Here is a 14073-nt window from a genome sequence, read left to right on the forward strand (position 1 = left end):
CAATTGTGAAGGTGGTTTCTTCACAGTGTCTACTGGAGTTGCTGACCACAGTTTCAGAACAGAGGGAGAAGAAAAAAAAAGAGCCAAATTGGTCTGTTAGATACGTCGAATCTGTTATAACTGTTACAGAAGGCTTGCTTTTCTATGGAGACTTTACAACATCCTCAAACTGTCGTGCTTGTCTTTCTATGCTCTTAGGGTGGGAAAAGTCTGGTTCACTGGACAAGAAAGTGATTGGAAATTCCAAATGGTTTCGGCTGGTAATGGAGGAATTAATCATGACTTTAGCTGCACCTTGTTTTGCATCACGATCTTTCATAAATCAACACAAGCCTGCAGCTCATATGGCTATAGTTTTCCTCAAAATGGACAAAGTACCTTCATGGATGAAATCAGTGTTCAGTCATTCTAGTATCTCTGGAATTCTGAACAACCTTTCTGCATGTAGTTTGACTTCAGATATGGTCAAACTCTTCAGGGAGTTGAGAGTTAGGAAATATCTAAACAAAGAGCAGGTTGATGCTCTCCATAATTTGTTCCAGGTTAGAATTCTCTCTTCTACCTATGTAAAATTTGTTAGCATGATTTAAGATCCAAAATTACGAAATCTAATTTGTTAGTATGAAAAATATTTTTTGTTGTGAAGAAATATTATGTTGAACAATTCCAGGTATATGCATATTGTACCATTTTCATTGTAAATTCTCTCATTTTAGACAGTCTTCCCTTCGAGAAATACTTCAAAAATTTTAGGTCTGAATTTTATACTTTTATGAGCTTTTCTTGGTTTTAAAATGAGATACTACCTGTTTGTATCCTATTTCTTTATATTGTTGCAGGTTTGCAGAAAGCAAGTGTACAAGGACATTTCCAGAGAGGAAGTTGTAGAGGAGAATATTCACAAGGTGATCAAAACCCCTGATGATACAGGTGATGTGTGCACTGTGCTCATTCAACTTTTGCTATCTTCAAATAGCTATTACAATGAAATTCAATCAGAGCATGAAAAGCTGCTAGAAGAAATTGATTTGTTTCTCCAATTTTCAACCATCCAATAAGAGTAGGGGCTCTGTCAAATCTCTGTATTCTTTTTCATGTTCTCTCTCTCTCTCTCTCTCTCTCTCTCTCTCTCTCTCCATTTGGTGTTAGGAACTGGTGTTCTGATTGAGTAGCCACATCTTTGTTTTGGATTTTGAGAGGAGATAAATTTACTGATAAAATAGATAAAAAAGAAAATTGTAATTATTTTATATCCAAACATTTTAACTTTTATGCAATCTTCTTCAAGAAGTATTCTAAAAAAATCAAGTAAGCTTGCAGCAATATAAAATTTGATATGAATATGCCTCTCATTTAAGTTTTGACCACTAATGTATCAAAGTTATATAGAGCCCAGCTCAAATCAACTTAGACCCAACACAAATTGCAGCTGACCACTATGAGTTTGATTGCATTGGTGATAGGGAACATAAAATAACCGGTCACCCTTTACCACATTAACATAATACATTAACATAATGCTAGATCAAAGTTATATAACTGGCTCTTCGTGGAATATTTATAGGAATATTTTCACAAAACTAGAAGATAATTCAGATCGGTTATATATCGATTTCTCTATGGAATATTTCTAAAAGATCAAAAAGCAATTTGGTTAGATTATGAATTGTCTTCTTTATATGATCTTTATAAGATTTTTTTTTCCTTAAGGTTAGTATAAAAATACGTTCTTAGCTCCAGATAAAAGGAGAAAAAAGTGTAACTAAGTTGTAACTTGAGTTTCGAAGAGATCTATTCGAGAAACCCCTTCCGACCTTGATCTTTGTGTAAGAATAAGGTTAGAAAAATCATGCTCTATCTTAGAGGACTCCTCGCATAAGGATCAGGGCTACACCGTGTTGACGCAAATGTCAACAAATTTTCCCCCAACATTTTGGCATTAAAAGGAGGGCCTCATGTCGTAGGCGCGTCTGCGGGCTGACCTTGTTCGTGAACATTCAGGTAAGGCTTTGCCTCCGACCCTTAACGCCTTCACTTAGATAGGGTTGCGGCCACTCTTTTCCTACATAGATACATCCACCTCGTCGTAAGTACCACTATAGCATTGATGTTCGTTTAACGACCCTAGGCCTTCATCTTCGCGAGTGTTGGCTAACTATCTTCTTGTTCCTGTCGAGGCAATCTTGAATCTCACCTAGCAAATACAAGCATTAGTCGACATAATATAGGCGTCCTTTAGGATCCTTTTGCCCAATGAATTGTCGGCCTCTCTCAAGTATCCATGACTTATCAAACCACTAGTTGATAGAGCTCCTCATTGCCCAACCATTGTTTCACTCTGCTTGAGTTTGAGACCCACTCGACTGACTTGATCCTTGAGGACAACTCCTTGAGGATCCGATTGTAATAAATGGATCGATGCTTAGAAGAAATGTGTTGCGACTTCCACCAATCCAGGAGTGAGGGGCATATTTACTCCATATAGAGTTGGTCCTCGTTTATTCAGGACATCCAAGAGGAGCCGATCCCCACTAATTTTTGCCTCCCATCATTGGAAACCTTTGATGGCATTATTGATCCAGTGGAGCACATCACTGCCTTCTGGACTCAAATGTCAATATATAGCATCTCGAATGCCCTATGTGTCGTGCCTTCCCAACCACCTTAAGGGGTTGGCAAGAAAGTGGTACACACATCTAAAATCATTTTCTATTAATTCCTTCGCTTAACTAGTGAAGGAGTTCGAGCTCCACTTCCATGGAAATGTGCGCTTGAGGCCCATGACAACAATGCTTCTAGGATTAAGACAAGGCGAGGAGGAGACACTTACGAACTTTATTAGTCGATTCACTAACGAGGTCTGAGGTGTAGACAATGTTCACTCATCGTTCATGATTCAGTCCTCTATGATGGACTAGGGCCCTCTTGCCTCTTTTAGTCATTGGTAGAAATGACACCAACAACGGTGCTCAAAGTACTTCAAAGAACCAACTAGTACATTACTGTCGATGCAATAATCTCGAGCAAGCACGGGGAACCCCACAAAAGATCGAAATAAGAGCAACCACAATTTGCCCCCTACCTAAGATTGCCACGGTGGAGGAGAAGCGAATGACCCGACCTGCCTCGCTCGAGGTCTGAACTAACCCCATTGAATCTTGACTAGAATGAAAGTTTTCTTGTAGATATAGGAAAGAGGCTTGATAAGAGACCCCCGATCGATGAGGACTCCACTAAAAAAGAGAAACAAATCTAGGTATTATTGTTTCTATCGTGATTATGCTCATGATACGGAGGACTATCACAATATGAAGGAATAGGTTGAGGAGCTCATATGATAAGGACACTTTAGGCGGTTCGTCCGAAGATGTCGGGAGCCATCACCTTGACCTCAGGGGTTAGTAAAAAGATAGATCAATGTCAACATCGACGACCAGACCTCATGAGGAGACAACACCTCGAGTCGTAAAGTTTATTCTCGAGCCATCATTGGTAAGCACCCCAAGACCAAGGGCAACCAAGAAATAACTTTTAGAGAGGAAGAAATGGAATGCCTTGTCTCAAACCACGATGACGCCTTTGTAGTCTTCGTAAGGATGGTCAGCGCTATTGGAAAATATCAAAGAGCATCACATGGGCAGCGAAAAATTAAAACAAAAATCGTTTCCCAAACAAAAAGAATCGGATTGCCAGGAGATGACTAGGAGTTTAAAACTCAAAACGACAAAACCTCATCGAGGAGTGAGACGTTCTCATCTAGGGAAACTCATATATTCCCTAAAACGCATATCCTGGTCTGCCTAGATGAAGAAGCTCTCACGAACTCCTCTTTAGCGAAAGTCCACACACTGGATGACAGCAACGCACCTTGGTAGTCTTCGTAAGGATGGTTAGCGCTATTGGGAAATATCAAGGAGTATCACATGGGCAGTGAAAAATTAAAACAAAAATCATTTCCCAAACAAAAAGAATCGGATTGCCGGGAGATAACTAGGAGTTTAAAACTCAAAACGACAAAACCTCATCGAGGAGTGAGACGTTCTCATATAGGTAAACTCGTATATTCCCTAAAACGTAGATCCCAGTCTGCCTAGATGAAGAAGCTCTCATGAACTCCTCTTTAGCGAAAGTCTACACATTGGATGGCAGCAACGACACACCTCCTCACTACTAGTTACAATTGCCATGCAAGTCAATCACATGAGTAATGACACATATGATACGTTGCATAATTTCTTTTGGTTGATATTAATAATGATTTTTTTTATTTTATATTATATAATGAATATATTGTGATGTCTTTGAATCTGTGCAATGAGAATTGAATCATGATGAAATCATGATAATGAGACTAATTTACCTTTGAATACAGATCTTAAATATTTCTTATCATAAGTTATTCAAGAAGGACATCGAAGTAACCGGACAAACCAATGTACTATATACTCGTCCATATAATGGAGGTAATTGGTCTCATAGCTGTTTGTGTGGGGGCACTAGAGATATAGTGTAGGTGCTTATTGAAAAATGAGTTCACTGAATGATCCGTTTACGGAATGTTGGATGATTAATGATACCTCAACGTTAGACGATGATTCCGTAGTCTTAATTGTGTATCTGGTCCCTAGACTTGAGACACCTATGATGCCTTATTGGAATACTTCATTCTTTGATATCAAACTTATAGATCAAGAAGTTCTATATCTAGTACAGATGACCAGTGACAATGATAGCTAACCTTAGGAAGGTAATTGAGTGTCAATAAAGGATCATCCACTCTCGATATCATGAGAGGAATATCCTATGTGTTTTCACTGAAGCAAATCACTGCCCAGGATCACTCGGATTGAGAGAGGTGTTATTCGAGAGAATTTGATAAGAGTGAGACTCAGATGAATTCTGTATGGGCCTTACAACACGTATATGGTCTCTGGGATATTAGATGAATGAAGAATTATAGATATATGATAACTGAATGCAGATTGGTCTAATGGATTATATCTCATGTACCATCTAGGAACTGTGGCGTAGTAGCCTAGTATGTTTATATCAATGAATTGAGTGAATAATTATGAAAATAATAATTCAGTGAGTCATTTAAGATGGTACAAATATAAGAAGAGCTAATAGTTACAAAAGATAAAATGAATCATGGTTCGTCTTATTGGTCTATACAAATGTACTAATCGTTCATCCAAACAGTACGTACCGAATCATACTAATATATTAACATATGATTTGATAGGATATATTAATAAATCAATATATACTAATCTTATCGATCCCTTATCAATTTGATATATACCGCTCGTACTATATGGTATATAATATTATGATGAATCTAGAAATGAATATTGTTAACAATAGGAGGAGAGGCATATGAAACCTAAAACTTGTTTAATAGAATATATGTCACATCCTAGATTTTTTTTCATATAATTACAATATGTTTCCACAATTATATCGAGAGTTAAGTAACTATGGGCTTTATTGAGAAATATAGTATCGTCCACTCAAAAATAAAGTTCAACTAGGTCTAGTTGAGTAGTAGAGAAATATATGCTTTCTATTGGAATCCAATTTAATACTATTGAGAGACTATTTTAAAAATAAAAAAAAATTTAGCAACATTGAGTAGGAACCCCTATAAGATAACTATAAAATAAATATATGTCCGAAAGTTAATCATCCTACTGACATATATCAAATGCCTGAAAGAGTACTCTCCTTATGGAGTAGTGTCCCTCACTTACCAAAGCAGGGACACGTTCCTCTTAATAATGGATGGAGGAGCCATTTAGTTGACATGTTCGATGGCTCATTGATCCCCGAAAGGCATCACCCTACCTACCCTCAATAGGGAAATAAAAACATCTTATACTGTTCATGTCTATATCATGATGAAATAATACATTGAAATATATCAATTTATCTTTCAAATATCATTAATGTCAAATAATATTAATTATCTCTCAGATGACTTGAACCATAGCTTAATCGAACAAATTAAACTCGATTTAACTATAACCTAGGTGAACCAATCTCTAATCCTTATTTAACCGATTTGGAACTACCTTAGATTAGTATAATTTAGATCATATTAGGTTCAATTTAGGTTAAACAAATTTGAACAAGTCAAACTAGTTTGAAATTATCCTGAATCGATCTAATCAAATTTGATTTAGTTCAATCAATATACTGGTCATGTATATTGATTGGACCACTACACATAATTGTGCATGCACCATATCATGTCGGATCAACCCATAGCCCATGGATTGATCAAGTGCGCTGCACAAGAATACTCATGTTGGCTTGGGTTAAGCTAGTCTACTGGTTAGGCCGGGCCTGGGCCTAGTCTACAAGCATAGCTAACTTAAGGGTTACGCGCTTAGCTTGATGATTGATTTCAACTTAAATTCTATCCAATTTTTTTAATTCTAAATTATGACATCATAAAATTATTATCAAAATATCCATTCATTAATATTGAGTCATTAAAATATAATAAATAGTAATAAATTAACAAAAATAAAATTTTATAAAAGAGAAAATAGTATTTTTAATCAAACATTGTATAAATCTAATAAAAATCAAATATCATGCATTCAAGATAAAAATTTTAAAAAATACACATGACATGAATAATTGTAACATGTTTTAATTCTAAAATAAAATTTTAAACCTTTAAAAGGATAAAAAAATTTAGAAACTTGATAGGACAAATATAGTTGTAACATGTCTTATTCCAATAATAAAATTTTAGACTAAAAAAAAATGTTAGAAACTACATATAATATGAATAATTATAATATATTTTAATTCAAAAATAAAATTTTAGATATTTAAGAAAATAAAAAAAAACTTATCTTACTATGTAATTTCTCGTTCCTTCCGTTCGTAGATCGGCTTGGTGAGGAAAGGTGAACTCTCCATATAAAGTAAGATTTTTTTTTATATTTATTTAATTTATTATAAAAATTATATCATTGAATAATTATTTTCTAAATTTTATTAACAAGAAAAAATAAAAAAAAAATATGTCTAAATTAAATATTTGATTACAATGCAAATAAAGATTTAAATATTTTTTAAGTTAACTTTTGTGATTGTAATTAAAAAAGATAAGATTTAATAGTTTTATTATTGTTATTGTTACTTGTTTCTCTCATGTTACCAATTCCTTAGGATCTGTCTCTTTTCTATTTACGGACGTCTATCTCCTTGGGAAGTCATTATACCTGTAATTACTACTTGCTTGTATTTGTGGAAGCAATAATGACATATTGGATAGACAGCAAAGTGCAAGTTGCAGGCACATTTTTGAAGTGGTACGTGCCACCGCACCAACGCCGATCCCTCCATCGTATCCCGCACAAGTCAGAAATAAAGAACCCTCAACTCGGCATACGATACAGCTAACGTCTCGGGTGGCAGCTGAGCCACTCCTTTCCATTTAGGCATCAAATCCATCTCCCCTGTCGCTTCCAACCCCCTTCCGCTCCCCCACCCCCTTTCTCTTTATTTCCTCCCATCGATCTCACACCAACCCCAACCTTCTCATTCTCTCTGTCGCTTCCCGCACGGCGCTTCCGTTCACAGGTTGCTCTCGGTCCAAGCAAAAAAGAATTCTTCTTTACCATTCAATCTCCTCATCTTAAATTCGTTTTCCCGAAGATTTCGGTTTTCTTTTTACTACTTGGCTGCTCCTCATTCTTGGATTTCGAGAAGGTTTAGGAAATTATTCATCTGTTTTTCCTCGATTTATTTGTTGTTTTTATCTACCGTCTTCTGCTCGATTCTTTTGATTATTGTTACTTTTATGCTCTTAATTTTTGGATTGAATTGCCTTTTCGTCGCCATATTTCACTCGATTTGTTGCTTGGATCTTGATTGGTTCTTTTGTGTTTTCATTTTTTGTTTGCTCATGTATTCATCACTTTCCTTTTATATCCTCGGATTCGATTTGCTTTCTTGATTTTCCTCTGTTTATTGCTTGTTGATTGGGCCTTTCGGAGTCTGATTTGTGTGCCCGCAGCTGGGAATTTAATAGCATGGACGAGATCGTGGTGCGGAGAGTGATCCCCTCAGATAATAGCTGCCTCTTCAATGCTGTCGGGTGCGTTATTGGAACTCTTTTTTGCAATCTGTTGTAGATCTGCTAAAGGAAGCCATGCTTCTTCCGCAGGTACGTCATGGAACACGACAAAACCAAAGCTCCATATTTGAGACAGGTTTTCTTCTTCTTCCTTGCATCGAATTGCATTTTTTTTCTTGTGGATTTTTTTTCTTTCTATGGTCATTTGAGTTGGATTTCTGTTTTATTATTGGTCATATTACTATCACGATGGCTTGTTATGACGACAGGAATTTACCATCAAGCTGGCAATGTCAACCCCTTTCTGCCAGCTTAATAGTCATCTTGATTGTGAAATCATGCTGACATTGTTATGAAGATAAGATTAAAGGAGACAACAAAAAAGATATGTGCAAAGAGTACTTACCTCTATTGACCCTCCAAGTTCCTCTCTGGACGGTGGCGGAGAAGGCCTTAGTTCACCGCCTTTGTTTTCCTTAATCAGATATTAGACAGAACGAAACACAAGACAAAATCTTTTGAAGCAACTCAATTCGGATTCTTTCAAAAGTTAAAATCTTAAGAAAAATGGGCTGAAAAAGAACTAGGAATTGCATGAAAATCTGGTTCCTCAATCTATTCTAGAATATACAGCTCATGTGCCCTGCTGTAGCTTGACATTTGTTTCAAGTTTCAACCCGAGGTTAAACCAACAAAATCCCTCATTGAATAGCATTCATCATCTGACTAAAAAGAACAATGCTCGGTTATTGTGAAAAAAAGCAATGCCCAATTATTATTGTGTTTGCATACACATTGGAAGAATCGCCCATTAAAATCCACTTGCCTTTCTTTCCCTTCTTCACCTATTGAGTTATTTTTATTTTCATTAAAAAAGAACCCCATAGTTGCATGTTCATAAAAAGGCAAGTCTTTGAAGCTTTTGACAACTCTAACATTTCAACCATATTTACAAGTTCATAATTATGTATTTATATTTTTAGTGTGACATTTATATAATTTACAATGATTGGTGTCCTGTGTATTCCGTAACCACGCATATGCATACACAAATTTGGACTTCTATTTACACAAAATCCAAATAGATTCTTTACTGTTTGCAATCATCCATTCCTACAGATGATTATCCATAGACATGCCTATGTTAATATTACCGTTGTGTTCAAACATGTAATCTGTAGACATAGATGTAACCAGAATTGTGCTTCCATTCATGTATGCAACACATAAACATGCACTCTTTGCTGGATTTCATATTTGTCCATGTGGCGGAATCAGACTGTAATGCGGTCCAAACTAACATATTTGCTAATGCACAGCTTTCCTGTCTAAATGAATTTAATTGGGATATCCATGTTAGTAAATCATTACTACCTGATGCATCATATTATAACAATGAACCTAACTTGTCCATGCTTTTCTTTTTTTGTTCTTGGCTCATGGTTGTATAACAATTGTCTTCTCCTGTGTTGAAGGTTATAGCTGCAGTTGTGGCAAGTGATCCAGGAAAATATACTGAAGCTTTTTTGGGGAAGCCAAATAATGAATATTGTGCATGGATTCAGGATCCTGATAAATGGGGCGGTGAGTGCTCTGTGACTTTCTGCCAGAGAAGTACAGCAAAGTGCGAAATTTTAAAGATCCATTTACTTCTATCATTCTGTTTTCTTGCATATTATGTCTTCATATCTTTGTTGGTGATTCGTGCCATTATTACTTCATTTAACACCGTAAGAAATACCACAGCTATGTTTATGAAGTAATCTGTTAGTACAATGTTGCACTAGGATCTGCATTATATGGTTTTACTGATTGTCTTGGATAAAACATGCAAATGTGGCCTTTAAGATCAATTTCCTTTATGCTTGATGAATTTTGTGCTAGCAAGGGTGTCGCATGCATGCAAAGGAGATTGGCTTATACAGGTCTTGAAGTTTTCTTAAAAAAAAAAAAAAAACTAAAAGATGGAGATTGGCTTCATTATGTATGAGTTTTCTCCTTCTGAATTTTTGAGAATATAACAGAGGGAGGGGACAAGGGTTTATGCACTGTTCAGACTGGTACATACCGATTGATATATATTCAAAAGAAGAATATCGTAGTCAGATGGTATTGATTATTGAGGCCATGTTTAGATGATTTTTGCCCTTAATTAGGCAACATCCATTCAATGTATTTGAGTACTAGTGTATGGAAGTTATTGCTTCTTGCAACTTTCTGGGACCCTGAACTTTTTTGTAATATGTGGTGTAGGTCTAGCTTTCTTTATTTGTTATCTTTATTTTGAAAAATTAGTTGATTTGAGGAAGGAGCTATGTGACAATCAGAGTTGGATTTGTTCTGTTTAAAGACACAATTACTTATTTAAGTACAATCTTAAGAGGGTACCATCAACCTCTTTGTTTCCTTACCTGAAGGCACAGAATGGGTTTGCTGTATTATCTGATATTCTCTTTAGTCAGAATTTACTGCTTTGATGTACTAAGAATTGATTTATTGTCCACTTTGTCATATGATAGATAATTTGAAACTAGAAATACAAGATCTCATAGGTAGCCATATCCAATTTATTGATACGTACTAGATATGAAAATTATCTGCACATTTCCATTCAAGTACTCCTTTCTCCATGTACTAATGGAGGTTGCCTTTTTTTTTTTGGTGACAATGTTACTTATATGCTTGGTTGTGAAACTTGCTTTCCTACCTATGATGTTAGAGGGGTTGGGATTGGATCAGATCATAAGATTCTACAAATTATAAAACAAATAAAACATAAAAGAAATTTTTAGATTTTCTTAATTAAGATTTAGCTACTAAGTTTGCTTTAAGTTTTAAGTGTCCTACTGTCCTATATAGTAAAAAAAACAGCTGTTTTTTTACAGTGAATGAATATACAGGATTCTAATAGAAAAGATACTAGTGGACTTTACTCAAGCAAAAACAACATGTACTCAACATCATGTAGTCGAAGAAAGGAGTTGAGATAGGAAGAGGGGAGGAGAGGAGAAGAGATGGGAGAAGACGGAAGGAAAAGAAAGGAGAGGAGATGGGAAGAGAGGTAAGAGAGGGGGAAGAGAGAAGAGATGGGAGTCGCTTGGAGGAGAAGAACAGAGAGGAGATTGGAAGAGAGGCAGGAGAGGGGAGGAGAAACAGCACTTGTGATGATCAACAACATTGCATGGCTGGCGAGGTTGGCAGGCCGCACCACCCTCTCGACGTGGGTGTGATCAGCGGTTAGGGCTCATCTCCTTAGGATTGCGGTGATCAATGACATAGAATGGCCATCGGTAAGCCTCTGATCGCGAGCAACAACATTGGTCAGGGCTTGTTGCATCGTCTCTCCTTTATTGAAGTCGTTTTGTCTTAATTGAGTTTTTGCTTTTTTCTTTTTTATGTAAAGTCAACTAAGTTGGCTCAGTAAACTCGAGCCGAGTTGTTCGAGTCGACTAGTCTTATTGAGTCAACTCTCAAGTCAGGTTGATTCCACCCTTTTTATGTTACAACATCCGACCTGACTTGTCAAGCCTAATCTGAGCTATATGATTTGGATTGTAAGATCACACGATCATAGGACCTATATTGCGAATTTAACAACCTTACTTACATATCTAAAACAAGCAAGTGGTCGATTGCAAAGATAACTTATAGGCATATTAAACAAGGTTAATCATATAATTGGGACATATGTTTTTTTAAGGAGCAATGGGTAACTTATGCTTACATAAAGATTAATGGATACTTAAGTCTTGAAGATTTTTAGAGAATCAACTGGCCAAAATATGCAATAATATCCTTATGATTTTGGGGGATTAGTTTCTGTTTATTCTGTGCAACTAGCCTTTTCCATTAACAGTGTTTATTACCTCTAGCCAGTAGATGTAGGTTTTTAATCTTTAACCAAAATCCGAAGTAAATAAACAAAAGGAAGTGTATCCTTCTTTGATTCCCTAAATATCTAGAAGGTCACTTGTTTAGAGCACCTTTATTATGGACTGTTTGAATCTGTGGGTTTGCCCATGGACTGGAACACGACATCCTCTCTTGTTGTACCATTAAATCTAAACTGTGTGGTGTATGGAGTAAACTTTCAGCTCTTTCGTACCTGTTCAAATGGCAGCTTCTTTGTTTTTTTTTTTAATGTAGCTGTCAATTATGGATAACATACCTGTGATTCTCCCCAGTAGTGGAACATTGTGATGTACTATTCTATACCTATTTCCCACAGGTGCTATAGAGTTGTCTATTCTGTCAGAGTACTATGGTCGTGAAATTGCAGCTTATGATATACAAAGCACTCGATGTGATCTGTATGGTCAGGTTAGTATTTCATCGTTGTGATCCTATGGATGCTGTTTTTACTTTAGATTTATAAGTTGCCTTTTCTTCTTCTGTTGGATTGGGTAACAGGGGAAGTCTTACCAAGAAAGGGTCATGCTCATCTATGATGGTCTACATTATGATGCACTAGCTGTATGTGAACCTTGTGGAGGTCTCAGAAAAAAATATTTATCACGAAATAATTCATCATAGTTGATAAAAACTTTCTTGTGTTTATTCAATTTGTATTTTCCAGATGTCACCATTTGAAGGGGCACCTGAAGAGTTTGATCAGACCGTATTTTCTATAAGAAGTGACCGTTCCATTGGGCCCGTGGAGAACCTTTCTATTAATCTTGTTAAGGATGCTCATAGGTAAGAGCTTATATCCATTTCCCAACTAAAAGCTGTTACTCGACAGTAGTATTGGAACATGAAGATCCTCAAGATTGTTGATGTTTTGGTTCACCATCATATTCCTGTTTGTTTTAGTTCCCTCAAATAGTTAGTGTGGAGTGAGCAAAAGAACTAATTTCTGGTATAATAAATGGTATACTCAAAATGAAATGTATTTCACAGTAGATTAATTTGTTTTAGTTGATGCCCGTGACATGTTGTTGGGATACTGGTGTCTCCAATTGTTCAATATCGGAGGTTGATTGTGACCTCACAGATTTTCTAGATGCTTCGGCAATATATTTCAGGATGCTGCCAAGTATCTGTTTTTGATATGCATTGTCTTTTTCTGTCTTCTAGGAAGAGAAGTTACACAGACACTGCCAATTTTACATTACGCTGTGGAGTATGCCAAGTTGGTTTGACCGGCCAGAAGGTTACTATCGATTCAAGATCTGTTTTGCTATCTTTATTGTACGAATGCCTTTTTGTCTTATTTCTAACCAGTTTGTCTTGGATTATCTAGGAGGCGATCGCACATGCTCAAGCTACAGGCCATGTTAATTTTCAAGAATATAGGTAAATGATGAAGCTTGTGTGACGAGTTTCTGTCAGCTTATTCCTTGGGTCATCTCATTACTTCCAACTCATACTGGCGTCTGAGGAGTAAGAAGTCAAATTATTGGACTGAACTTGCTGTTGTGATGATCAGACGGAATTTGATCTTTGTTGTAAACTACTTATATATATGTGAATTTCTTGTTTAACATCTTTGTGCCTTGTTCTAAAGACAGTACAGCAACCAATTGATTCATGGCAATATTGTTACATGTCTTCATCTCTGGATTGTGCAGTAACCATTGGCTTTGAGTTGACATTAGGTAGGTCTTTCAGAACTCTTTCTAGTGTGTATGGTTTTGCTTTGGAATATATTGGTGTCTTCAGCTCTGGATTGTGCAGTTTCCTTCAAGTTGGCATTTGAAATTATTGCAGTGAAGTGTGGTTTTGTGTAGAATAATTTATTGATGTCTTTTATATGATACTTAGATGATCATCACCCTAGTGTGGAATGACCGTTGACTTTTAAGTTGAAATTAGAGGTACTAAATACCGTGTGTGGATGTTTTGTATGATTACTGCTTTGGCATACTTCTTGTATCGTTCGTTCGATAAACATAATATGATTCTTGGCATATCCATTAAGAACATTTTAATCAGCACAAAATATGACCATAATCTCATCTATAGGAAAATGGAGT

The 14073-nt window shown here is 36.1% G+C and overlaps 1 protein-coding gene across 3 annotated transcripts; it reads left to right on the plus strand.

The window, feature by feature from the left end:
* The first annotated feature begins 7444 nt into the window (after nucleotides 1-7444).
* Nucleotides 7445-13644, plus strand: LOC103983685 (OVARIAN TUMOR DOMAIN-containing deubiquitinating enzyme 2). Of its 3 annotated transcripts, none has more exons than XM_009400947.3 (9): nucleotides 7446-7602; nucleotides 8039-8119; nucleotides 8189-8234; nucleotides 9574-9682; nucleotides 12327-12418; nucleotides 12509-12571; nucleotides 12675-12793; nucleotides 13175-13250; nucleotides 13341-13644. In XM_009400947.3, the coding sequence occupies exons 2-9, from the start codon at nucleotides 8055-8057 to the stop codon at nucleotides 13395-13397; spliced, it is 627 nt and encodes a 208-aa protein (XP_009399222.2). In that variant the 5' UTR covers nucleotides 7446-7602; nucleotides 8039-8054; the 3' UTR covers nucleotides 13398-13644. The 3 variants fall into 3 exon arrangements, with proteins under 3 accessions (XP_065037330.1, XP_009399222.2, XP_009399223.2); XM_009400948.3 differs by lacking the exon at nucleotides 7446-7602 and adding an exon at nucleotides 7702-7731; XM_065181258.1 differs by lacking the exon at nucleotides 12509-12571 and having other exon boundaries at nucleotides 7445-7602.
* Nucleotides 13645-14073: the final 429 nt, after the last annotated feature.

The sequence above is a fragment of the Musa acuminata genome, chromosome BXJ1-5, assembly GCF_036884655.1.
Source record: "Musa acuminata AAA Group cultivar baxijiao chromosome BXJ1-5, Cavendish_Baxijiao_AAA, whole genome shotgun sequence".
NCBI classification, from domain to species: domain Eukaryota; kingdom Viridiplantae; phylum Streptophyta; class Magnoliopsida; order Zingiberales; family Musaceae; genus Musa; species Musa acuminata.

Bases quoted from the DNA above. Each gene is read 5' to 3' on its own strand.
- LOC103983685 (XM_009400947.3), top strand. From the start codon at position 8,055: ATGGACGAGATCGTGGTGCGGAGAGTGATCCCCTCAGATAATAGCTGC. The intron at 12,794-13,174 runs GTAAGAGCTTAT...TCTGTCTTCTAG, and splicing joins CTTGTTAAGGATGCTCATAG to GAAGAGAAGTTACACAGACA. The intron at 13,251-13,340 runs GTTACTATCGAT...TGGATTATCTAG, and splicing joins TTGGTTTGACCGGCCAGAAG to GAGGCGATCGCACATGCTCA.